The sequence below is a fragment of the Pseudorasbora parva genome, chromosome 10 (assembly GCF_024679245.1).
Source record: "Pseudorasbora parva isolate DD20220531a chromosome 10, ASM2467924v1, whole genome shotgun sequence".
In the NCBI taxonomy this organism is placed as follows: Eukaryota; Metazoa; Chordata; class Actinopteri; order Cypriniformes; family Gobionidae; genus Pseudorasbora; species Pseudorasbora parva.
Window position 1 is genome coordinate 5,264,166 of NC_090181.1, and position 27,910 is coordinate 5,292,075.

A 27,910-nucleotide genomic window follows, 5' to 3' on the forward strand; every position below is an offset into this window, starting at 1 on the left:
CTATTGTCTCCGGGAGCATTCATATGTAAATTGTGCAAGTTTATTTAGTCAATTAGAGCGAAAGATCTGAACAAACTCTTACCCGCAGACCCTCACCTCGAAGAAATCAGGACAATTTTAAGAGGTTGAAAGTGTCCAAAAGAGACTGATTCAAACACCAGGTGTAAATGAGTGTGTATGCCTTGCCTACTTCGATCGACCAAAACACATCGTAATACCAGGTGTAAACCCATAGAATATTTTGTTTTACAGATATCTGAGCATGTAATATATCAAAAGAAAGAGCTGACCCTCTTTTTTTAAACAACAACAACAACAACAACAAAACTTCTAGCTTCATGCATTCCTTGTTTATCAACACTTGGATATGGGTAAGTCTCATTAAAAAAATCATATGCATCTTACATACGATGACTTGTTTTACTGCGTCTTCGTCGTATGTGTTTTGATCAGGAGAAACGGTACTCATTCAGAAGATGTGTAATAGCGGCCACTAGCGTCTAACAGTGAAAACACAGAAAATTCTGTGTTTGTCCGGGAAGCGTTTTCTCACAAATAATGGAAAAGCCTGGCGTGAAAAGAGTTAATGTAAGTATAGAGAATGTGTCGATTTTAGTATATGGGAAATGAAAAGCATAAGTCTGATCACTTGGAAAAGTTTAAAAAGGAAAGGGAAGATTTGTGATTTAGCTAAAAAATCTGACTGAGACAGATGCTGTTGATCACACAAAAAATAATAATGCAGGAGATAGAAACCAGTGGAGCAGTGTGTGTGTGTGTCTGAGAGAGAGTGAGAGAGTGAGAAGGAAACGCTCCTCCCTCTCTCCTCCACTGACCTACTTCCAGCAGCACACAGGATGATGTTGATGTAGTCATGAGCTGAATGAGAAATGGCAACAGCCAACATCCCCCCCAACTCTTTCCCTGTCTCGCTTTATACACCACTGCCTACACAGTTTACCCATCATGCCTTACCTTGTGGCATAAATACATAAGATGTGGCATGAGCTTAATAATACGACTGCTGCTGGATAAGGAGGAGGAGACAGACTACTCGTTGAAAAATGAATGAGGAAAAAAGTGGAAGCTGTAGAAATGGAAGTCCTGTCTTTAATTTGCAAGAGCCAGTCACCTTTTCTTTTTTCTTTTGCCTAAATTGAGTTGCATTTCTCCTGCATGTGTAGGCAGTATCTCAACTGTAATTGAACCTCATAATATAAATGATTTTGAATGTTTTGCACAAATATCTCTCCTCTAGCCTGACAAGCCAGACCCACATCAAGATGTTTGGTCTGGAAACTCTCCATTGACAGCTCAATCCGAGGGGCGGATAAACGGTTGTCTTTCAAACACCCTCTGCACACGATAGGATAGCGCTACAACCAACCAGAGCAACGAATGTGAAGCAGAGCTTGTTGATAGATTAAACATTCGCCGTATCCGGTCGGCAAAACTCTGAACACATCTTCCCTTTTTAAGAATGACTTCAGTGCCGTTCTTTGTTCTTTTCTCAGAGAAAAGCTTAACTCCAAGTCTTTCAGAGTCGCGGTCAAAGCTGATTCGAAAGACCGCCGTTTGCCAGTTTCTGTGTTTACTAGAAGCACGCAAACGCAACTCGGCCGTCATAATGTTAAGCCCCGCCCACCGACTCTATACACGATGTGATTGGTCTGACCAGAGTTTGGCGTTTACAGCTCAGAAGTATTGAATTGAGAGTTGGTAGACGACACTCGCGGCAGATTAGATTTGCTGCCGCTGGGGTGCGTCTAGATTTCTAGGCTCTCCTCATCATTACGAGTTTCTCAATTTATCTCAGTGGTAAAGATAAAAGTAGTGTTTATCTTTCCCGCGTTGATGTATTCAGAATGTTGTCTGCTTTATTAAGAAAAGTGTTCATATCCTTCAAGTACATTGGCAAAACACCTCTAATAGATGTTTAACATGTTTAGAGACAGACCTTCAGTCTCTGCTTCCTTTAAAGTATGCAGATGAAAGCCTTTGCTGCTCTGTCCTGCTCTAAAATAAGCATTTATTTGAGAGCTGTACAAGCATACGGCATGAAGAATTTATGTAGAAGCTATAAAAAACTGTTTATGGTTATGCAGTGATGGAAAGCATACATTATTAATGGTCTTTAGGAGAGCTTGATATATATTTCCTAGGGATAAAAAATCATAAGTAATTTAATGATTTTTCTTCTGCTTAATGATTCTCTTAACAACTCTTGTTAATTGTTGTCAATTGTTGTATGTAACCAGTCACAATATAGAAGATAAGATTTTAATATAAATTGTATTATTTTGTGGTAACTACTGTTGTCTTTCTTTAAGTCCTTTTCTCTCATCACATTCAATCTGCAAGCTTAACTAAAACACAAACAAAAACACACAGTATACTTTTTTCCATGTTCAATTTTTTTGCTGTGTACATTAGGTGCAAATTAGGAAACGCTATCTGAGTATAGTATTCATATGTAGCTCATTTGGGCTGGTCTAGATAGCTGATCAGCTCAAGCTGGCAGATCATCTTGGACAAGCTTGTTAGAGCTACTAGACTATCTTGGAATGAAAATCCAGCTACCATATTATGTCATACTGTGTTGGTTTTTGGTTTTTGTGAGTTGTACTTGCACTTGTCATCTTGGGTTTGAGAAATAATCTAAAATAAACGAGGCTGACACTTTTATTTCCTTGACACAATTTTTTGGTAAGCTCAATGGAAACCAATACCATTCTGAATATGGTGGACGTACTTGTGAGAACTGTGAGTCTAAGAACGCTGGGCTTGTTTCCCTCTTGTGTTTTCTCCGTTCCGGTGAGTGTGATGGGTACGGCCGCCTCTCATGGCAATTACTCATGCCCTCCCTCGCTTTCCTTCTCTTTTACCATTGACGATCATTGTAGCCTGGAAACAGAGAGGTCTTTGTAGCGCCCTGGGGGTTATGCCAGCACATCCAGAGAGGTGCCAGGAGGTTCCATTCTCTGTGCCCACATGGGCCGAAGAAGCGTTGGAGAGGGATGAGAGTTGTTGCTTTTCAGAGTCCCAGCTCCTTCATGGCCACTCCACACAGCTGAGGGGTTTCAGCCTGTGAAACAACAGCCTCTGTCTTTCATTGATGTTCCCATTCTGATGTTGAGCAATTAAAGCTGCCTGGCGGCTGTGAAACTGCTTTGGATTCAACATCAGTGAGGTACATCAATGCACAGGCAGCTATGGGGCACATATGGGGCAGTATGGAGGACATTTCTCAACTCTCTACATGATGCTTCAATTTTGCTTGAGAGTTGTTTTTGGGTTCCATTTAGTGGATGAACACTGGACAAATGTACTCAGTCTTAATGTTTTTTGAATGCATTTAAATTTAGTTTGCGATATATGAAAACAGGTATTTAATGAATGAAAAGGAAAATTCTGTTACCCTTATGCCGTTCCAAACACGCAAGACATTCGTTAATCTTCTGAACACAAACAAAGGTCTGTTTTGATGAAATCTGAGAGATTTCTCAACTACGCAACTACCACTTTGCAGCCTTATGTCCATATGAATTGATTTGGTTTAGTCCAAATTTTCTGAAGAGACTTGATCACTTTATATGAGGAACAGATTAACTTGAGGCTTTTATTCACATATAAACATTCATCACCTCACACATCAGTTGTGATAAACAGAAGCTTGATGTGCGAGAACCAATGTTCATTCTCGTGTTACGCAGCACGTTTGAGCTTCAGCGAGAACCAATGAGGTTCATTCTCGTGTTACGCAGCACGTTTGAGCTTCAGCGAGAACCAATGAGGTTCATTCTCGTGTTACGCAGCACGTTTGAGCTTCAGCGAGAACCAATGACGATTTTTCTCACACGTCAAGCAGGTTCGGTTGAGCTTCTGTTTATGTTCGCTGATCAGTGTATATTGTTACTGTGTTGATGTTTCATTTGGACTAAACCGCTTGATTCAAATGGATTAGTTTTACGGTCTCTTTATAAACTTATGAAGCATCCATAGCTGCATAGACTGTTAATGGAGGGACAGAAAGCCCTCGGATTTAATGAAAAAGATTTTCATTTGTGTTCTGAAAATGAACGAATGTCTTACATGTTTGGACCAACATGAGTACTCAACTAACCCTTTAACGTGTAGTCATTTTGTGTGGTGCTAATTAAATCCTGATTGGCTCTTTTTTTCTCTTTCAGATCATGCCCCCTAGATAGCAGACCCTTCACCCTCTGGTTTTCGGCTCCTCCTGATTGGAGAGGATGCCTCCCCGAAAGCGCACGCGGCCCGCCCTGGGCTTCCTGTGCTGCTTCAGTAACAGTGAACCCCCTGAGATCAACCTGAAAGACAGTGTCCCGCTGCAGCTGCTGGAGTTCAGTGCCCCCATGCCCCCAGAGGAAGAACTGCACGCCCGCTTCTCTGAATTAGTGGTAAGTATCTGCTGGCTAGTCTGGTGGTCATGGTTTATGCCATGAAATCGGTTTAATTTACCCCTAGATTCATTGAAGGAATCCATAATGTAACACACAAGTGGAAAATCTGAGAGGCTAACAGGGCGCAATCTGTGTCTCAATGACTTTGCATAGTTTCCTAAAATGAATAATCAGCTTTTGTACTATAAGTGTTCCAAACTGATGTTAGAAATTGGATGCTGACTTGCATTATTGAGGTTCGGGCAATCGTACAATACTGATCTCCGCTGCTGCCAAACAACAGTGGTTTTGGAGCATCTTGAATAATACACGTTTGACGAACAAAGTAGGTCATGTAATCTTTAAATGACTTAAATATCCTGTTAAAGGGATAGTTCAAAAGTCATAATTTACCCTGTTGTTGTTCTAACATCATTTGCTCTTCTTTCTTTTATGGACCAAAAAAGGAGATTTTTTGCAGAAGTATATCCAACACGTGCTGTATATTCCACGTGTTCTGGGGTATGCGATCTGAAATGTAATGTATCGTTAATGAAAATCCCGAGCTTGGCTGTTGGTCTTCTGTGCATGGCTACACGACATGTGCATTTGTGACTTTATTAGTGTCTCAGTTCATTTTACCGCGAATAAGCACACAAGTTGTGTGCCTTTTCTGGGTGAGACGGAGTAAACTGTGGTGTTAACAGAGTCACACGAATGCGCACATTGCGTAGATCAGGATTTCATTAAAGTTTATTGTGGTTGATTATGATTTCACTTTTTTTTAACATGTGTAATAATGTTGCTGTTTGAGCATAAACAACATCTGCATAGTTACAACGCTCAAAGTTCAAAGCAAAGGGATATATTTTCTTCTAAAGAAATCGCTTTTTAAGGACTACAACAAATAGCTGGTAGGGACTGCTAAAGAACTTCAAAAGACTTCACGGGTTAGTGGCATCACTATATACCATTGTCCGACTTTGGTTAGAACATAAAAGGCTGAACAGTTTCTGGCATTTTCAGTGTGTGTGTCTGTGTAAGGTAACCGGAGCTGCTAACACAAGCTCTTGAAGCTCTGCTCTCTTCCTTAAAGTGGCCTGGAGCAGTAGCTCATTTGCATTTAAAGGGACACACACAAAAAAATTGTGTTTTTAATCATCATCAAAAAGTGACAATTTTAACAAGCTATACAATTTTTTTTAATCTGTGGTGTATTTTGAGCTAAAACTTCACATACACACTATGGGTACATCAGAGACTTATTTAACATGTGGTAAAAAGGGCAACTATAGGACCCCTTTAAATATTACATTAAGTTTCAGATCATATCTTATCAACTGCCATTATATGGACGAGTGCGAGTGGGACATTTAAAAAAAATAAAACATTCTCCTTTTGGGGTCCATAAAAGAAAGAAGGGCATACGTTCATTAGAGAACAACACAAAGGTGAGTAAATAATGACTTAATTTTCATTTAAGGGTGAACTATCCCTTTAAGAGAATATTTAATTTGTTTTTTTGTCTCTCTTTTTCGGTCTTTCTCCACCCTGTCTTTGAGCTAAAAACAGATTGTGGAAAGGAAAAATGAATAAATAAAGCTGCTCATCATTTAGACTCAAAACATGTCCAACATATGGGAGCTGTTAGTTAAATCACAGCAGCCTCATGCTTGATAAAGAAAGAAAAAAAAATCATATAATATAATAGACTGCTGCTATGCACCATTTTTGTTACTATGGATTAGCCCTCTCCATTTAAACAAACAAACAAACATGCCCATGTTACTGCTCGGCCAAACATTTAAACACTGCACCGCATGTGGAGCAACATTTGTCCATGTTCTGCAAAGACCAAACAAATACTCAAGTGACAGTTTTCCATATTTGAGAAATATGTTAAATCATGCACTTCTTGCACTAATATGATAAATATTATCGCACAAGAAGCTAGAAGAAACCTGACAGAACTGGGTCACAGGATTAACAGTTTTTTTGGAATATGATACGAGTTTAAAACATGCCAACAGGGGCCAACTCCGCTCGGTGATGAAGTTTTGCCCTTGTGCACAGACGTGAATGTATTTTGGTTTATATTTAATATATAAACCTGTAGGGTTGCAGATTGGTGGTAATATAAATAGACAGTGGCTATTTACACTAAGTGCAAATAGTATTTTCTTTGCATTAAATGTAAACAGTACTCAGATTCTATTTACACTTGGTTCAAATAGTGGCAGAAACTGTTTGCACCTCATATTATTAAAGTCCTTCCAAACACCTACGATTTATTCCCGCTGCTAAATAACTGTTAGGCACTTTATTTCCGTGTTTCAAAACTATTCGTCAACTTACTCTCCATTGAACTACTCCTGTTATTAGCAGGTTTTATTTTGTCTGGCTCAGTCAGAGTATGGTGGGTGGAGTTACTTTTTGAGTTTTATTTATAATTCCAGTTGTTCGTTCTATTTAATTAATTTAATTACTAACACACAAAAAACAGCTCTCACCCTCCATAACATTAATGTAGGCCTTGTGCGCAACAAGAACACACAAAATTTGTTTTTTTTGTCACCATCCGTTCCATAACTTCAGCTTTTTAAGATACTTTTACAAATTACAAATTATTTTACAACTTAAAGCTACACTGTGTAACTATTTTAGTTTATTCTTAGCTAAAAACACTTAGTTCTTTCAAAAATATATGTGCTCATTAATGTATATTTACTTCTTTCAAGTAATAAAGTATTCTCGTAAGATAAATAATATATTATTTCCTTCACATGAGATGCTTAATATGCAGAAAGGTCACCATGATGGTTTTGAATTAATTGAAATATGATTGGAATCAATCAAAGGAAAACTTGGGACATGGCTTTTAATGATAAGACTTTTCTTTTTTAATCAGGCTCTCAAAAATGACATAATTTGGATTTAGATTTATCGGCCAATATATCAGTCATTGGCTTTCAAATATAAATAATTATTGTTATCGGTATCAGCCAATGTTCATATCGGTGCATCCCTGATCAGTAATATTAGCTAGCTATCTATTGAGCCACGGAAATGTCAGATCTCACCACCTCTCAAAAGCCATGCCAATATTTACGGTACTCTTTTTAGCACGTGAGTTGTCACGTTCCTTTTTTTCATAGACAAAAGTTTGGGAAGCACTGATAAGTTTTAAATTCAAAGCAACTGCATCCTCAGCATATGCCATATAGTAGCCAGGTCTTCTTCTTTCTGTTAAAGGATGTGTCGTAATGAAAAAAAATCAAACTGACATTTCCCATGAAATCGGACCCGACAGCTCAAATTATAAATCAATTTTGTAAGCTTACCATTGCGAATCGGGATATAAGGTGTGGAGACACTTTTGAACACTGATCACGGCCTTATGTTCTTGCTCAATAAGAGACTTTTGTTGTTTTTAAGCAAAAAGGTTGCATACTGGAGCTTTATTTTCAGCTGACTTGTGTATCTGTTGTCTATTTTCACAATAGCTCTGTAGTCTGAGGATTTGAGAGCCATTTTCAGGTTTGAAAAGAAGAAAATCTTCCAACTGTTAACAGCTTTGGTCAATTCAATCAGTCATTGTGTCTGACTGCACTATAGAGTAAACGTGTAAGCAAATCTTCCATGCACATATGAGCTGTAAGCGTGACTGGAGTAATAAGCTCCTTCTGATTGAGTGCTTCACGATGGCGATAGATCATACGACAGGGTTGAGTAGATGCAATCAATCAGCAACATGTGTGACAAAACCTCACATCAATTTGGAGTTGTGTATCTTATAAAAAACATTTTTTGGGTTGACACGTGGCCGTGCGGGTTCAGACAAATGTGATAATGATCATGTTTTACTCTCCAGCTTAATAGTTCACACATTTGGAGACAGCAGCCTCTTTGCAAACACATGGAATTTATCGGAAAGTTGTATGTTGTGGTTGTATCTTGTATCTTTGTGTGTGTGTGTGTGTGTGTGTGTGTGCCATTGTGCTGTTCTCTATGAACATTCAGCATTTATTTTATGGTTCTTTTAATAAGTGGTCGTAAAGTGACCCCTTCTGTTCAAAGTTGGGTACTGCACATAATATTGTCCTTATATGATGACATCACAACCGTGAGCCTAGTTTCAGCAGCAGCAGAGAAGAGCATGAGGTCATGGCTTCTATCGCTCCTCAAATTTAAGTTGTTTTGAAGGCACTTTCGGTATGTACATGATGCTACATCATTATTTCTATGCATATTTACTTTAAATTGTTATATAATATGTCAAATGTGGATTTCTTCTTTATTTTGTGAATTGTAAGACCAATTTCTGATATAGTTAATGCTAACTATGTGATGTAAAGAGCCTTCGTTGTGTTATATGAACATGTAGATGCTGTACATTTACAGTAGAATTCTGTATTTTGTATTTCTACAGTTTTACGTTATTCCTTGGGCAACAGTAAAGCTTGAAAATCAATCCCTGTGTCTGTTGTCTTTGGGAGGCGTTATCTGACTGCATACTCAAGCAAGGCGTTTGAGATAAAGGGCAGAACAGTAAAACGAAAATCTTCGATGACCAACTTCTATGTTCTAACTCCACGGCGGGGAGCAAGCAAGTTCATGAGGTGATCTTCTTTCAACAATGTCAAAGTCAAGCTCCAAATCTGGATCACTGAGGCGAGTATCTAATGCATCATGTTCGTCACGACACTCGAGAGGCTCATCAGCTGTAACCACAGCCGCTGCAATGGCTAGAGCAGAGGCCGAAGCGGCTAAAGCAGAAGTAGCGTTTGCTAAGAAAGAGAGCGAACTGAAAATACAGAAAGCCCAGCTTGAGGTATCACTAGAGACTTTAAGACTGGAAAAGAGAGCTGCAGCAATACAAGCGAAGGCAGAGGCTTTAGAGACAGCAGCAGAGCAGGAAAGTAGAGGGAATTTGAGTGTAATAGAGCTACCTATAGAAGATTCAACAGAACGCACACAGGCTTACTTATCAAATCAGGCAGATAGTGTCGTGGATTCACAAATGCCAGTAATGGACGGCCCGTTTCATGATAATGGAGGCATAAACATTTCAGAAGTACAACCAACACAGACTACTGAATCGTGCTTGCAGCAGGAGGGTCAGCATAGTTTTTATGCCACACCACCCAAGTCTCAGCCTACCCATGCAGAGGGTAGACAGTACCCTATCATTTCTCAGTCCATGGATGTACGGTTTAAACACCCCGTTCAGCATGAGGCGTTCTTCAGGTCATCCCACGATGTATATCGCCAACATTCTGCAGCATTTCAGAGCTGTGAGGATAGGAGTGTGGACAGGCAGATGCCGCTCGGCTTTTTTCAGACTCAGTCAGCTTCACCTTTACAAGCTGGGGAAGATAAAGGTAACCAGTATACAAATAATCAAATGTCTGATGTTGTGAAGTTTATCGCAAGACGTGAATTGGTGTCCACCGGCCTTACGCAGTTTAACGATCATCCAGAGACTTTCAGAGCATGGAGGGCGTCTTTCATAAATGCCACTAAAGACCTTAATCTCTCACCTAGTGAGGAGATGGACTTGCTAGTAAAATGGCTGGGATGTGAGTCGGCTGAGCATGCAAAACGAATCAGAGCTGTGCACATTAACCATCCACTACAAGGGCTCAGTCTGATTTGGGAGAGACTTTATGAAACGTATGGCTCGCCAGAAATGGTAGAAAGTGCACTATTCAGGAAATTGGAGAACTTCCCAAAAATATCAAACAGAGAAAGTCACAGACTGCGTGAGCTAGGAGATTTGCTCATGGAGATTCAGGCAGCTAAGCAGGATGGCGATCTAATGGGTCTTTCCTATCTAGATACTCCACGGGGAGTAAATCCGATAATACAGAAATTGCCGTTCAGCTTACAAGAAAAGTGGCTCACAGTGGGGTCTAAGTACAAAGAGGACTGCAGGGTTTCCTTCCCACCTTTCAAGTTCCTAGTAGACTTTGTATGTCAGCAAGCTAAGATGCGCAATGATCCAAGTTTCTTTCTCACAACTGTACAGGACGAATCTCGCAGACCAAACAAACAGTTAAACAAACCTGTTTTTCCCAGAGCTGTCATCACACACAAGACTCAGGTCTCCTCTGAAAAGTCATCAGCTTTCAGTGAACTCAAAAATAAGGTAAACCCAGCAAAACACTGCTTTCTACACAATAACAATCACCCTCTGTCCAGATGCAGAGGATTCAGGATGAAACCTATGGAAGAGAGGAAGTCATTGCTCAAACATCAAGGTATATGCTTCAAATGTTGCAACTCTGTATTACACATGGCAAAAAACTGTGATCAGGATGTTAAGTGTTCAGAATGTGGCAGCATTACCCACATGGCAGCGCTCCATCCAGGCCCAGCACCATGGGTGAAAGAACCGAGATCCCTGACACTGGAGGATCACAAAGTGAATGAGGACATACCCATGGAATCTGAGGTTTCCTCAGCTTGTACAGAGGTATGTGGAGCCAGTCAACTTCCACGCTCATGCTCCAAGGTATGTCTCGTGAAAGTATTTCCAGGAGGCCACCCAGAGAAAGCGGTCAAAACATATGTGATACTAGACGATCAAAGCAACAGATCGCTTGCAAGATCAGAATTCTTTGATCTGTTTGGCATTACAGAGTGCAACATAGCCTACACTCTCAAAACATGCGCAGGCACAGTCGAAACAGAAGGCAGGCTAGCACGAGGCTTTCAAGTGGAATCCTTTGACGGAAGCTTAGTTTTACCCTTACCAGTGCTACTTGAGTGTAACGAAATTCCAGACAATCGTTCTGAAATCCCCACTCCAGGAGTGGTCAGTAACCACAGCCATCTAAAACATCTTGCGAGGTACATTCCAGAGCCAGATCATCATGTTCCCATTCTTCTCCTGTTAGGCAGAGATGTAATCAGAGTCCACAAAGCCCATAAGCAAGTGAACGGGCCACCAAATGCTCCCTTCGCGCAAAAGTTGGACTTAGGATGGGTAATCATTGGAGACATGTGTCTTGGGAAAGTTCATAAACCTACCTCCGTTCGAACTTACCACACCACCATCATGGAGAATGGTCGGTCTACATACTTTCATCCTTGTCCTAACAATTACAGCGTTAAGAATAGATTCCAAAGCATGCCCCTCATCAAGGAGGGGACTCAAAGTCTAGCAGAATGGGATGTATTCCAGAGAACAAAAGACGACGAGAAAACAGCTCCGTCTATAGAGGACAGACTCTTTCTGCAGATCATGGACAGAGAAGTCTATAAAGACGAGGAAAATTCCTGGGTTGCCCCACTTCCATTCAAGCAGCCAAGGCAATATCTTCCAAACAATCGCCCACAAGCTGTGGAACGCTTCAATTCCCTTCTACGATCTTTCAGGAGGAAGCCTGAGATGAAGAAAGACTTTGTAGCCTTTATGGAGAAGCTACTCCAAAATGATCATGCAGAAATAGCTCCTTCAGTTGGTACCAATGAACAGTGTTGGTACTTACCGTCTTTTGGTGTATACCATCCAAAAAAGCCATCCCAGATCCGAGTGGTCTTTGACTCAAGCGCTCAATGCAAAGGTGCGTCATTGAACAAGGTTCTCTTGACTGGTCCCGACCTCAACAACAGTCTCCTTGGAGTCCTCATGCGTTTTCGCAAAGAGCCTGTCGCCTTCATGGTAGACATTCAACAAATGTTCCACTGCTTTAAAGTTCGACCTGCAGACAGAAACCACCTCCGATTCCTTTGGTTTCATGAAAATAACCCAGAGGATGAGCTCACAGAATACCGTATGAAGGTGCACGTGTTTGGGAACAGTCCCTCTCCAGCAGTGGCCATTTATTGTCTTCGTCGTGCAGCTCAAGAAGGAGAAGAGGAATTCGGTCAAGACGCCCGACAGTTTGTGGAGCAAGACTTTTATATGGATGATGGATTGAAATCCGTACCCTCCCCAGAGATGGCAATCGACCTGTTAAAAAGGACACAGGACATGCTGGCTGGATCTAATTTGAAGTTGCATAAATTGGCTTCAAACAGCAAGGAAGTGATGAAAGCTTTTCCGTCTGAAGATTATGCAAACTCACTGAAAGAACTGGATTTAGGTGCCAGCTCACTTCCAATGCAACGCAGTCTCGGCTTGCTTTGGAATCTGGACACAGACTGCTTCAACTTCCATGTCCAGAAGGATAAAAGGCCTTACACTAGGCGTGGACTGCTGTCTGTAATAAACAGTTTGTATGACCCACTGGGATTTGTGGCCCCAATCACAGTTCAAGGCAAAGTACTACTGCGGGAACTAACTGAGAATGTTACCGACTGGGATGCACCCTTACCTGTGCACAAACAAGAGGTGTGGGAGGAATGGAGAGATTCCTTGCAAGAACTGCAACATGTACCAGTCCCAAGAAGCTATGGGCCTACATCAGTGTCAGGCGCCAAATTCAAGGAGCTCTGTGTTTTTTCTGATGCTTCTGAGAAAGTAATTGCAGCAGTTGCTTACCTCAAAACCGTTGACTCAGACGGTAACTGTCATATGGGGTTTATCACAGGCAAAGCAAGGCTAGCGCCACAACCAGAGCACACTATACCTCGTCTGGAACTCTGTGCGGCTGTCTTGGCTGTGAACATGATGGAAACAATCACTGCGGAGATGGCTGTCAAATTCAATGAGATTACCTTCTACACAGATAGTAGAGTGGTCCTTGGCTATATCTACAATGAGAAACGTAGATTTCATGTCTATGTAAGCAATCGTGTACAGAGAATCCGGAACAGCACCGATCCGGAACAATGGCATTATGTGAGCTCAGAGCATAATCCAGCTGATGTTGCAACCCGACCAGTAGCTCCAACCAAATTGCAGGACACCATCTGGTTCAGTGGACCGGCATTCTTGCAACACCCAAAAAGAGAGACATCCCCTAGAGAACCCTTTGCACTTGTTGATCCTGATCGAGATTCAGAAGTTCGTCCAGAAGTAACAGTGTTGTATACCAGGGTTTCAAAGCGTTTTGAACGCTTTTCGGAATGGAGCCGACTGATCAGAGCTGTTGGAAAGCTGATTCACATTGCACGCTCTTATAAGCAGGACCAAAACAACCCCCCTCAGGCATGCAAAGGATGGCACTGTTGCGATCTTCCTCTTAGTGCTGATACAATACTTCAGAGCACAGAAGTCGTCATTCGAGCAGTACAACAGGAAACGTATGCTGACGAGCTGCAGTGCCTCAAACGAAACAAATCACTTTCCAAAACCAGCACACTTCGAAAACTAGATCCCTTCATTGATCAGAGCGGACTGTTGAGGGTCGGAGGTCGTCTGGTTAAAGCGGAACTAGGTTCTGAAGAAAAGAGACCCCTCATTATACCTGGTAGGAACCATGTAGCATTACTTCTAACACGGCACTTTCACGAGCAAACGCATCATCAGGGTCGCCACTTCACAGAGGGAGCGATAAGATCCGCCGGCTACTGGATAATAGGAGTCAAAAGACGGGTGAACGGTCTCATCCATTCCTGTGTTATATGCCGTAGACTCAGGAGGGGCTGCGAGACTCAAAAGATGGCAGATCTGCCAGCTGACAGGCTCAGCATGGAGCCTCCCTTCACACATGTGGGATTAGATGTGTTTGGGCCCTGGTCAGTATCTGCTCGTAGGACAAGAGGTGGCTATGCAGAAAGCAAAAGATGGGCAGTGCTCTTTACATGTCTAAGTATCAGAGCCATTCATATCGAGGTGATTGAGTCCATGGATACCTCCTGCTTCATTAATGCGTTAAGGAGGTTTCTGGCAATTCGGGGTCCAGTGAAACACATTCGCTCCGACAGAGGGACCAATTTCATTGGAGCCTGTAAGGACTTGCAAATATCTTCCAATGTGGATGAAAAGGCAGTGAAACAATTCCTGTCAGATCACAGCTGCCTATGGACATTCAACCCTCCACATTCGTCGCATATGGGTGGCGCATGGGAAAGGATGATTGGCATTGCTCGCAGGATCTTGGATTCTATGCTTCTTCAGATGACATCCTCTAAACTCACACATGAGGTACTCTCCACCTTCATGGCAGAGGTCACTGCCATTATAAACAATAGACCACTGATACCTGTGTCAACCGATCCAGCAGATCCTTTCATCCTCACACCTGCCACATTACTTACCCAAAAGACTGGTACCAGCTCAGTTCCACTTGGGGACTTCGGAAAGCCTGACCTGTACAAACAACAGTGGCGTACAGTGCAAAGCCTCGCAAATACCTTCTGGGACAGATGGCGTAAACAGTACCTTTCAACCCTTCAGCATCGACGAAAATGGCAACATCAAAAGCCCAACATTTCCAGAGGATGCATAGTTCTGCTCAAGGACTCTCAGTCTAAACGGAATGATTGGCCCTCGGCATCATAACAGAAACTTACCCCAGCCAAGATGGGCGAGTACGAAAAGTACAAGTGAAAATCATTGGGAAAGATGGACCTAAACTGTTTCTGAGGCCTATCAATGAGATAGTACTCCTCCTTCACGAAGATTCTGAATAGGCTATTCAGGATTAACTCAAGTCAGAAGGTTTGGTATTTCCTGAATACCAGACGGGGAGTGTGCTGTTCTCTATGAACATTCAGCATTTATTTTATGGTTCTTTTAATAAGTGGTCGTAAAGTGACCCCTTCTGTTCAAAGTTGGGTACTGCACATAATATTGTCCTTATATGATGACATCACAACCGTGAGCCTAGTTTCAGCAGCAGCAGAGAAGAGCATGAGGTCATGGCTTCTATCGCTCCTCAAATTTAAGTTGTTTTGAAGGCACTTTCGGTATGTACATGATGCTACATCATTATTTCTATGCATATTTACTTTAAATTGTTATATAATATGTCAAATGTGGATTTCTTCTTTATTTTGTGAATTGTAAGACCAATTTCTGATATAGTTAATGCTAACTATGTGATGTAAAGAGCCTTCGTTGTGTTATATGAACATGTAGATGCTGTACATTTACAGTAGAATTCTGTATTTTGTATTTCTACAGTTTTACGTTATTCCTTGGGCAACAGTAAAGCTTGAAAATCAATCCCTGTGTCTGTTGTCTTTGGGAGGCGTTATCTGACTGCATACTCAAGCAAGGCGTTTGAGATAAAGGGCAGAACAGCCATTGTCTCGTGTTTGAGTGTACTGTGCATGTGTGTTTATCCACTCATGCGTGTTTACTTTTAAAGAATATTGTCTTTTTTGGTGAAATGGGCATGTGGACCAGCTGTAGTAATGAGTTATGTGAGGACATGAAACAGGTCAGCTAAGGCCTGAGGTATACTGACATTAAAAGGTGAAGGCAGAAATGAGCAGATGCATGAACAGATGAATGAACAGATGAAGAGTGTGTTCCTGCCATATGGGAGAAAGAGAAACCTGAGAAGTCACAAAGTTTTTAAGGAGGAAAAACATGAAGCACAGAGAAAGATTGTATTCAGTCTGAAGAGGCTGTCAATAACAGGATGCCGTTAGCTAGTAACTTGGTGCATTAATATAGAATTCAACTTATGTGGCATCACTGAAAGGGCCATTTCTTCAGTGAAAAAATGGGCTTTTAACAAAACGTAGGTGCCTACGCAGTAGAAATGCAGAAAAAATGGGGCTACCTGAATAGAGAATACAAAGAAAAAAAGACTGTTGTCTTCCCTTGTGCCAAATACTTAGGAAACCTTCAACACCCATAATGCACTGGGCATGTTGTCATCCAAGGCCACTCCCACCAGGATACGTGCACGAGAATCAAATTCGGTAGGAAATACAACTGAGCAAACTTTTAGGGTACGTTTACGTGACAACAATGTACTAAAAACTGAAATGTTTTTCTTTCTGAATTTTTTTTTCCGTACAGATTACAACATTGTCAAAATGATTCCCGATCACATGGATCTGTTAAAATGCTGTATGTAGTTGGCAATGTCATTTTGTACACTACACACTAGGACTGTCCCCGACTAAGGATTTACACATTCAAATCCGAATTTTCGAATCTTTCTATGGTCGACCAATAGTTAAATCATCAATGTGTTTGTGAATGGGTTGGGAGGGGCACGACACTGTCAGCAGAAGGGTAAAACTATTTTTATTTTCCTTTACACACTGCACACAGCAACAACTTTTAATAAAGCACCCAAAACTGCCTGCCAACTGACAGACGAACTGACAATGGCTTTCTTATTTAGGTTTAAATAAAAGGTAATGTGGTGGATAAACATTTGTAAAACGTTTTTCATAACATTTTAAAACCACGATCGAAATACAGAACATCACACAAATAGATAAAAGGACATTTTGAGAATAAATATTTAAAAAAAGAGAGGAAAAGAGGAAAAGGACACTTTACGTGCGTTTACATGCACGTTCTTAAACTGATTGTGACTAAAGGGGGTCGCACACCGGACCCGAAGCTCAGCGCCGCGGCTCCGGTATCTCAAACCGGATGCGCACATTATAGTATCTTGTAGCACAGGGTGAAATCAGTTTGTACATTGACGATTTGAGGAAAATATAATATACATTTTATATAAAACATTGAAATGGCGCTCTGTGGCGCGGCAGGATTTTAAACAACTTCCTGAGTCGCCACGGACAGGCGGCGAATAGTGCCGCCGGTGTGGAAACAATGTGTTTGAACTTTAAAGGCGCGGCACCACGCCAAGTCTTTAAAATATTGAGCATTCCCATATTGCCAAAATGGTATGGTCCTCGTTTCATAACACCCGCAAAGATTGTGAGATTGGTGGTCGAATCCGGCTCTGCATATCGATACGTCGAATCTTCAACTATTCGGGGTCACCCCTACTACACACCTATAGACTGAGCTTATAATACACATGTGCATGACGTCACAATTTGCACAAATTCACATTTTTGTAGTTTACGCAGACACACACTTAGCACATTTTCAAAAGTCAAAACCTTTCCAGGCCCCCAAAATGCCATTGTTGTGAAAATGAATGTCCAAAATGCATAAAAAGTTTACCGTTCTCAGTTGAATATGGTTTTGTTCAAACGGCCACTCAGACAGTACTGTCACCTTGCATTGTTCCCTGTTGCAAGAATTCAGAGTAAATGTTTAGCGGGAGTAAGAAAAACCTTCATACTGGACCAACTTTTCAGTCTGGATGTCCACGAGAACAGTGTTTTATGCCTATGCTTAACTGTTCTGCTGATGGTCCTCTGTCGATCCAACTGTCCGTGGGAAGGGAAACAAAAATGTGGAAGTATAGCAGCGTTTCAAGAGTTTTGTCATTCCGCTGTGTTTGTGGTGTTACAGAAAGGCTGCCAATCTGTGTGCTCACTGTGGGGATTTGTCATTTTTGTGTGTTATGAGTGAGTCACTGAATCAGTTGGTTTTATTAAAAAAACACATTAAAAAAACATTCCTACTGTGTGTTGCTCAGAGACATGTTTCAGTTAATCCTGCTTTGGTTTTGCTGGGAAAAGTAGTCATGATTATCGAGGTGATGGGGCGTTTACAGGTTCGTGTGGCTCACATGGGCGATTACCGTATGAATAGGCTGCGCTGCGCGTGGGTGTGGTCACATTACAGATAATCAGCAGAGACATGAGAAACTGTACTTCTTGGTTTCCTATGGATCACATTAACATAATTATTGTTTTGGATATGACTAACTACATGTAACCTTCCTGTTACACTCATATCTGATAATAACATTTATTTCCCACTGGGGCCAATTGGACCTCAGCAATTATAAACCTCCAGAATATATTACAAAGGTTTATGTCTCCGGTAATTTAAGTGTCTTTATTGACTACTTGCGCTGTTTATGTTGTTGGTCCTAATATGGCCGTGCTGATATTCAGAACAACAGAGCTATTATTAATATTGCTTAGTTAACTTGCATACACAGCTTATGCAGATGCCTGATTAGCCAGACAGTGTTTTTCAAATAAAATAATGAGGGAAGATTACAGAATAGCATGGCATAATAACAGTACAGCCCTTTCCCTCCTTTCGGATGCCCAGCCTTCCTGGAGCGGAGAGGTCAGAGATGAGTCTCTTCCTCATTTCCGTGTCTGAGAGCTCTGGGTGTGGTGGTATCGGCCAATGAACTTCCTGACTACCGCTGCCACCTCAGTGTCCTCAGTCAACCTCTCCGTCCTCGCGTCGTGAATCAGCTGATTAGATCTGGATGAGAAGGGAGTGGAACAGTAGAGGAAATGTGTGACGAATTAGGTTTGGTTAGTGCTGTCATTGAGAGATTTGTTTCTGCCAGTTTAGGAACGTCTTTTTACTTGAGTTGAGGTGAGACCCATCCTTAATAGATTATTCATTTAAAGGCAAAACTGCTTATTATTGAGGGCGTTTCAGTTGGAATTACACATTTTTAGAGCCCTTATATGAAAAGGGTTTCCAGAAATACCAAAATCCATCATCACTAAGCCTCGTGTTGACCAAGCCCTGAATCAATGAGTATTTTTCACTGTATTGCTGCTCTTCAAAAGCCTTCGTCATAGCTTTGTCATGTCATTTAAATATTGTACGAATACAATTATAGCTTTGTTGCCAAGAATGAGACACACAAGAAACAATTCGATTTAATATCAGGCCTGCTTTTATGTACTCAGTTTTCATATTCAGATTAACTATTCCTCTAAGTTGTTCTTCCTTCAGTTTTTTTTTATGATGCTCTCTGCTCGGTCACTCCTGGCTGGAACGGTTTCCTGTCAGTCCTCTGTGGGCCACATATGACTTCCTTCCATTTTGACCATCTCTGAATCTTTCCCTCACTAAGGCTTTCCTGCACCTCCCTCATTGTAACTCTGCCTTTTCCCTTGTTCCCTCTCTCACTGGTATTGTATGCCCATGGCTCTTTAGAGAACCTGCACAACTGTGAATTGAATTGTCAGTGCAATAAGAATGACATTTATTTCATTAAGTGTACAATAAATCTTATTTTGAGTATAACTTACCCACAAGTGTGGTCATATTTTACTTTATAAATTTAATTTATGATTTAAATTATATTAATAATAAATACATTTTCCTTTTTACAGACCATCGAAGAGCCCTTATTTTTCCAGAATTTTCAAATTTGCTCAGTATATTGTATAATCAATTGAGTTAACTTTTGATGTCAATATTTCTGTAATGACAACTCTCAGAGTGTTTGGCATATGATAATGTTGATATGTTTGGCTTTAGTAGAAAGGATCTGCTACGCTGCTGTAACTACAGAGTGAGTAGGGGACTTATACTGCCATTAAATACGTGAAATGGTGCTGTCGGCAAGTAAGAAATACTGTTGCTGCTGGACAATGGCATATGTGAATTACATGTAGCAGATCTACACAGGTGGAGCTAGGGAAGGTGGGGGTTTCTAAAAGTGTGCTGCAAACTGCTACGCAGATACTGAGCTGCAAGCTCATTGGCTACTGTTACAGCAAGAACCAATCAGCTGTGCCCTATAGAGAATAATGTGATTTACATAACGGACCTATCAGTCTGCGCCATCTAGAGGTTTGTGACAGAAGTTTGTATTTATTTAAAAACGTTATTAGTGCATAAAAGTTCAAGTTAAAAGTGCATCCCTAATACTTGTAAATGTAAATTCCCAGCAATGTTGCTTATTTATTTAATAATTATACTATTAGAGTAACAGATAATTCATGATATCCTATGGTCATATTTCACTAAATCTGGCAACCAGTAAATATCAATGTTTTATCCCTATTATTATTCATTTTATTAACATATAACACCTAGTAAATCTATTATTGTGGATAAGTTTCACAGCTTGTGCTGTCTTTTACTTCAATAATATGGTTGGATATTTAGGTTTTACTTTATTTGGATGGTCCCTGTAGACTAATGTAACATTACACCTACAAGTACTAACTCTCATTAGAGTGTTAGGAGAATGTTAGTAGACTGGTATTGTTAGGTTTAGAACAGCGTTTCTCAAAGTGTGGGGCAAGCCCCACTGGTGGGGAATAGAGACATGACAAGTGGGGCGCGACAAACAGGAGGAAATGTGTTAATTTTTTGTGCCCATCTCTATTAACCTTTTGAGCGGTCCCACATGGGATTTTTATTTCTATGCCCCTGAGAGTACGGACCCACATAAGGGATTTAGAATGTTCAGTGACGTGACATCACTGCCAGAATTAAACGGTGGGACGTGCTTCGGCTGGCAATGAGCCAAATGCGGACGCGCTCAGCTCATACATCATGCAGTTTTCAACCACTTACTGTTTATTTTAGGTTTAATTTAATAGGTAACATTTAAATACACAAGTACAAGTAAAACAATACATTTAATGTTAGAGTTTGTAGAATACACACTAGTGGCTATGGAAGCAGCAATAACAATCCATTCAAATATAATTGGCTGACATGTTTTATTCATATCAGATACACATAGTGTAAGTAACTATAAAGTTTGCTCGATTCTTCTCCCAGTTCAACGGTCACTTACTTATTCCAGGAGAAGCTGATGAATATACGTGCTGTAAATCCAATTGACAGGACTCTGAACTGCAGTGCATTTGTTCAAACGGTTCAATAACGTAATAAAAGCGATACATCTGTCATACAGCGCTTTTTTGGTTGTGGTGAGTCACGTGATAAACATGACGCATTGCCATAGAAACATAAGGTGAAACGTTCTAAAATAACGTTGCCTTAAAATAAAACTCACACTCTAGTCAGCTGACACTTTTAGTCAGCTAAAATATTTTGACTGTACGCATGAAAGGTTTAAATGTGATGTTAATAAAATAAATGTTAACAGGCAAACTTAAAAGCCTAGATAATGACCATTTTGTTGGGGTGATTGGGGACAGGTGGGGCTCGGAGCCCTTCCCTACCTCCAAAGTGGGGAATGGCAGAAAAAGTTTGAGAAACACTGGTTTAGAATAAGTTGACATGTCATTGGAAAGTTAAGTATAGTGAGTTGAATGTCTGTTGGGGGACCATAAGAAAATAGTGTCCATTAAATGGACAGTCTACTACTATTGTTCTGGATCATCTATTTAGTCTTTGCTATACGACAATTCACCATGACGTCACAACAGTAATAAACGATCTTCCGGGTGGCAAAAGCCGAAGCATTCTTATGGAAACGCTAGTAAATTGCTTGGGTTTCAGACATAGTTAACATGATTATTGAGGGACTGATTAATTAAGGAGATAGCAATACATGAAATGCCTTACCTTGCTCCAGTAGATGTAGTGCTAGTCTAATACCATAATTTTTAAATAAGCCTCAGCCTACCATTGAGTAGTTATTTTAGTGACTGTTGCTGTTTGACTTACAATACTTTAGGCTATCGCAGATAGTCTATTTTCTGTTATCTAACTGAAAAGGCTATGATGGTTTTCTGTTGCTCGGTCGGGGTCGGATCAGATGGCACAGACGTGAGCTTCTGACGGTCAAAAGGATAGCATGCTGTAGACTAGCGCTACTCTGCTAACGTTAGGCATTCACTCAAACTAAACTCGCGGTGATGATGAAGCCAGTGTGGTCCACGCATCAATCATCCATCAGCCTACAACTATGTTTTGCTTTTCCTATTTCTTCCATTGACATTCGATCAGTAGCCTACATGACACGAAGTTCAGTCTCTTCCTACTTTTACTTCAGGCAGTGACTGGCAATGAGTTCAATCTTTAAAATAGATCTAAAGTTTACTAATATTAGTCTTGAATTTCCCCAGCTGAAGATAATTATGCTCTGCTATGATTTTGTAGATGGACCGTTTCGAGAATACTTCTCTGTAGCGCCTCTTTTGACGACGTCCACTCGCTTTAGCCTCCTCACCCACAGGTTTAGCTGGATATATTTACTTTTTTTCTGAAGGAAATCGATACAATCCTACACCTTCTGCTGTATATCGGACGCCATAACCCCAAACACAACACGTTTTCGTCATAGTTGCAACTTTAATCAACAACAATGTTCTTAACTATGTAACTGTTTACAGTAGCCGGCTGATCTCTTCAGTTTGTCACAGAAGCCGCTCGCGCTCTGCCACCCAGAAGTATCTTGGTGCCGATTGTTTACAAATATTCTCAAATGCCGTATACAGAAGAAACTTGAAGCAGCCAGTCATCCTTTGTGGAAAACATTGTCTTTTCACTCTGTTTCAACATATTCATCGTGGTGTGGAATAAAGCAGCATTCTCCCACAATCCTACGTGTTGAAGGAGTTTATATATCTGTCTAACTTTGGGAAGAGAGACGCCAATGTGAGGGCAGAATAACTGTTCTAATGAGAGTTAGTTGACATGAAGTCAACAGAATGTTGGGATCATCAAAATACAGATTTTTATTTATTTATTATAATTTAATGATATTCGCACACTTCAAGAGAGCTTCTATGATACTCCAAGCTAAATCAAAGAATGAACCGATGTGATGTAATAAAAAATAAAAACAGGCCAAAACAAAGTTTGTTTTGGGAGAAACATCTTCGTACTCCAATTGGTATGTAGCGATTTACTTAATAGGTAGCTTTGTGAGGAGGCCCGCCGTCTTTCACGGGGAAATCTCCTCTGGTTAATTTCTTCTGTTCAGTCCGTCGAGGTCAGACGTCCACAAGTAAAATTACGAACATCCCAGAAAGCCAATTTAGGGTAAAGCTGCTTGATTTTAAGCAATCTATTGTATAAAGTGATATAAATAAACTTGACATGACTCTACTAGAGTGCCGTATTGCAGAGCTTTTCTTCAAATGCTCTTCTTATGCTTTATTAAAAAAATGCTTGTTGTTTTCTCAATTTTGTTGTGTTTATTTTGCTTTTGAGAGGAAAGCACACAGCACATATTTACATATTTATTTATAGTATCTCACTGGTCACACATTTCAAACTTTGTTTTACCCCAAAGCAAAGTACAAAAAGAAAAACTTTGCTGTGAGTTTATCGGATCTTTAAGTGTCCAAATGCCTTTTGGGGTCATTATGTGAGTTTCGTAACAGTTAAAACGTAACCCAGGCTCTTTGGATTGAAAATAGTGGAAATGTATGACAAGTGACATAATAATCCTAAACTTTGTTACAATATGTAAAGTTGAGGTTGTACATGTCTTCTCTATCTCTCACACACTACACATGCACTTGAACATACTACAAATACACATGAACTACACGTTTTATATGAAGACTTTAATGATTACAACACAGACACATTAATATGGATGGCATTATATTTTTAAAAGCTTGCTTTTTAAGATATATGAGGTTAAGTGTGGCTCAGTCGTGTCTTCTCCTTTCCTCAGGATGAATTGGATCTCACGGACAAAAACAGGGAAGCCATGTTTGCTTTGCCTGACGAGAAGAAATGGCAGATCTATTGCAGCAAGAAGAAGGTGAGTCCTTTAACAACAGAACAAATCATTCAAGGTTTGCTTTAGCAGTTTGCTTAAAAGACTAAATGTCTCTGGTTTTCTTTTGTTAGTCACGGACTATAGAAAGGGCTAGCATTCTTTGCAAGGAAGTGCGTTATTTTTTTTCACAGATTCAGAACGGTAAACATTTCATTGTGAGACTAACCCCTTTAAAATGGATGTCGGAAAACTACAGCTTCTTTGAAACCTCGGGCCAAAAGTCTACCGCACTTATCACACACACAGCCTCTCCCTTCCTCCTCTGGACACCATCCTTTTGAAACCCATGTCTGTGGTCAGCCACTTTCAGGATATTACTCCCTTTCTCCCTGACTACAGAGAGAGAAAGAGAGAGCGAGAGAGAGAAAGAGAGAAGACATTGACTGCTTTCAGAAGCCTCAGTGGAATACAGATTTAAATGAATTGGCTTTAGCTATTTCCAGGTTATGTTTTTATGGAAGTGCTATTGTTTTGAAAGGGCCTGCGGAGTGAACGACAACCACTGTAGCTCCGGTCTGGCAATGTTGTCTTCATTGACTGTTACCGTTTAGTTTCCATTGTATCTAAAAGTTTGGATCCATGCTTGCACCTGGAGCTCTGGACACTTGGCCTGGGTTTGGGAGGTGGAATTATTGGTAAAGTGGGATGTGGCAATGTGAGGTTTTGTAGTTGCTGTAACAAAGTTTCTGGAACAAAATTGTCAGCAGTCGATGTTCTCTCAGTGCTGTTGCGCCCAAAAATGACTTCCTCTCAGAGCTGAAGGTTAGAAAAGAGGGTGGGGGAGACGCTCAAACCGAATCCAGGAAACAGGAACCAGAACTAAGCAACAGACGTCTTGGAAAACAAGTTGTGAGATCAAACAAAAAGCTCATTCATGTCTGCAGTAATGGAGGATTGCCATAGAAGCCCACCACATGGCCTGCTTAAAATGCACGGCAATGTAAATGGAACAAGCAAGGCTATGTGTTTAGAGAAAGGGAGACTTGAATGAATCAAGATGGGAGAGAGACGTTGAAGCTGTTTCTCTGAGGTTCCCTGCACTTAAAAATGTGTATGTGCACACTGGAAACAATTCCCCGTATATTTACACAGTTACTGGCAGCAGAGATGCCAGCAAATTGATGCGTGTTGGTTTACAGTAATTGTACTGCAATGCAATTTTCACTTGTAAGGGAATCCTCTGTATTTTTCAACCTGGACATTGTTTTCCCATGTTTTTGTGTCTAAACGACTATTTGAAATTGGTTCACTATTGACTTGCCGCTGTCAACTTTTTGAGCCTTTGCACATCGTCAGTGTAGGTCTACTTTAAGTGCTGGTTTTTGCTACTGACAGGCTTAGATCGGACAACATTAAGGAAAGGATCTTTACAGAGTTAGACCTTTTTGTTAATCATAAGAACCTTTTTATTTTATTTTATTTTTTTACACCAATGGACATGTATCGCTCTCCTCAAACCCACGAGACTCCAATGCTGAATATAGTAATCGTAAAATACCCCTTTATTAAAACTCACCAAAACCATCTTGGTCTAAATAAACTCTTAGATAATTAATTTGTTGAGTTGTATGATAAAAGTAACTGATAATCATGATGAAAGTTACTGAGCGTCCAGAAATCCACCATCAAGGCTACAGCAACACTAGAATTTACTGTAAAATAGGGCTGCATTAAATATCAAAATTATCGAAATATCGCAAATGTACATATGGCGACATGCATATCGCAGCGGCTTGCGATACTTTACGATTTTAATGCTCCAAAAGATTACAAAAAGTCCAAGTTTAAGGTATGGCTGGGTAAAAAAAAAAAGATGAAATCTTGAAAAAAGTGTCCAGAACGATTGACCGATTCATGATTTATAATTTTTTTTGTTATTTTTTGTTTATGTTTAACTAGTCAACTTAAAAATGTAACTACAACATGATTCAGGTAACATCCTCCTGATTAACCATCCTGTTAAAAAGTTATATTCCAAGTTCACACATCTGAAATGATCATCATGGTGTAAATGTAAAACAATTGACTTGATATTTGTTAAAGGAAGTGTATGTAAGATTGTGGCCAAAACTGGTACTGCAATCACTTTCAAATGACTGTAGAGCGGTGTATCCCCTCCCCCTCCCCCTGACTCGAGGTTGCCAGATTGGCTGCAGGATCAGCAGGAACGTTTGTAGATCTGCAGCTGTGGCAACTAGAGCAGATCTGGCAACCCGGATGTAGAAACACTCCTGACTTCGTGATTGGTCGATAAGTGGAGGGTGGAGCTCCAGGCCAAAACACAACATGTCAACATCAGTTGAGGGCTGCAACAACAGCTTTATAATGACAATATCCTGGCCAGACTACTGTATTTGAAATGAACATGATTTCTTAATGTTTAGTGACATATCAGGACCATTTTATGATTAATTAAAATACATTTCTTACATACAGCTCCTTTAAATATTTTTTGCTGAAAGTATGCAAATATTGTACAAACTGATTTTAAACATATACTCAGAAATAATGTGAAAAAAGAAAAATATTACTTGGCAAAAAAGTAATAGCAATAAATAACACCAGTAATAGGCTATTATTAACAGCAAATGTTTTGTAAAAACAGAAAATACCAGTGCTTGTCACCATCATGCAAACATGAAATATCAAACATACAGTAGTAGTAGTTCCACCTGAGAAGCAGCACCTCTAGTAAAGTGTGCTTGAATACCAATCCCAGCAGCCATCATTACAAAGCATGCAGTCAATGTAAATTCTCAGTGCCCTAACCGAGGAAAGCCTTTACAATCTCTCATTCACCTGTGAGTCCGCGCGGAGGAGAAAACACAGCAACATGACAACTTTAAAGTAGAAGTTACCTTTGTTATATCCTAGCCTCGGTCGCAATAAAATCTAAACCAGGCCTGGAGCAAAATCCATACAGGAAGAGCTCACATATAAAGCCTGCAAATCTCCAATATTTTTCCAAAATGTTTTTAAGAGTCAGTATTCCTGAGAGGCTGAAACGAGGAACATGTTAAACCTTGTATATTGTGTAGTCAAGTTAAGTGAAATAAGTATATTGTTGTACCAAAGACTTATAAAGGAAGACGGTTCACTCTGATTACTTATGAATGGGAGAAAGTGCAACGCCCATTATGGTGAGTAAGCCCCGCCTTCTAAATGAAAGAGCCAATCATTGATCGTTAGAAGCTCCGGTTACTATAGAAACATAGCCTGGATGCCAGCCGAACGTAGCCCCGACCACAAAATTTTTAGGTCGAGCAGTTCGGTCTGGCCTCGATCCATAGAGGAGTAATTATCCCCGAACAGAAACTGTTCTGACCAATGAAATCATCAGGGCGGGCTTTAGACGATGACGGACAGATGATCAACAGTAACGTAATCATCAAGTCATCAAAGGGGCTTGGATTATATTGTTCGAATCCTAAACGGAGAGCTTGTTTGTATATGCATTCACCGTCACAATTTCTCTCAGAAATGATGATCATGTTGGGTAAGTACTCGGTGTATCATTAAATTATTTTCTTATTTTTTTAACAACACCGGCAAAGATCGTTTATTCCAGCGCACGTGCAGACTGGGTTGCCAAGTTTTTACAACAAAACCAGCCAACTACTAGCCCTAAACAATAGCTTCTCGGGGGGTTCTCCAGAAAAAAAATGGCGTTTGGGGGGTAAAATGTGTATTATTTTGGCATGGTTCCTTGAAACACGCTGTCTTGAAACATGATGTCTTTCCTGGTTCGGTTGAAACACGCCCCATAATCACAGCCCAATGGAATAGTTTCAGACTCATATTCTGACTAGAATTGAGGATGGCCACGTCAGGCTAATAGAAACAGGCAGTGTTCTGAAATGCACATTTGGGATTGCACATTAGTTTTGTCCAGGCTGAAAAATTTAGATTTTCGTCATGATTCGAGCATTTAGAACAAAATTTATGAGACCGTTGTTGTCAGATTTCATTGGTGCTTTCACATATGAGATTTAATCGTGAGCTTGACAAACAGTTTTGGAGAATTTCCCCATTGAAAGAGAAAGGAGCTACACTTGCATGCCCAAGAGGTGCTTTTAATTTAGATTTACAATTGACTGCTCAGAATTACTATTTTCAACAGCTAAAAACTTAAACTATGAA

The 27,910-nt window shown here is 40.4% G+C and overlaps 1 protein-coding gene across 5 annotated transcripts in view; it reads left to right on the forward strand.

Annotated features, from left to right (window-relative positions):
• The window catches only part of daam2 (dishevelled associated activator of morphogenesis 2), a 120,094-nt gene that overhangs the window by 33,728 nt on the left and 58,456 nt on the right, over positions 1–27,910 (forward strand). For all 5 annotated transcript variants that reach the window (XM_067454954.1, XM_067454953.1, XM_067454956.1 and 2 more), the window contains exons 2-3: positions 4,191–4,421; positions 23,663–23,752. In XM_067454954.1, coding sequence (XP_067311055.1) covers positions 4,254–4,421; positions 23,663–23,752 — 258 coding nt within the window. In that variant the 5' untranslated portion in view covers positions 4,191–4,253. The remainder of the gene's footprint in view (positions 1–4,190; positions 4,422–23,662; positions 23,753–27,910) is intronic.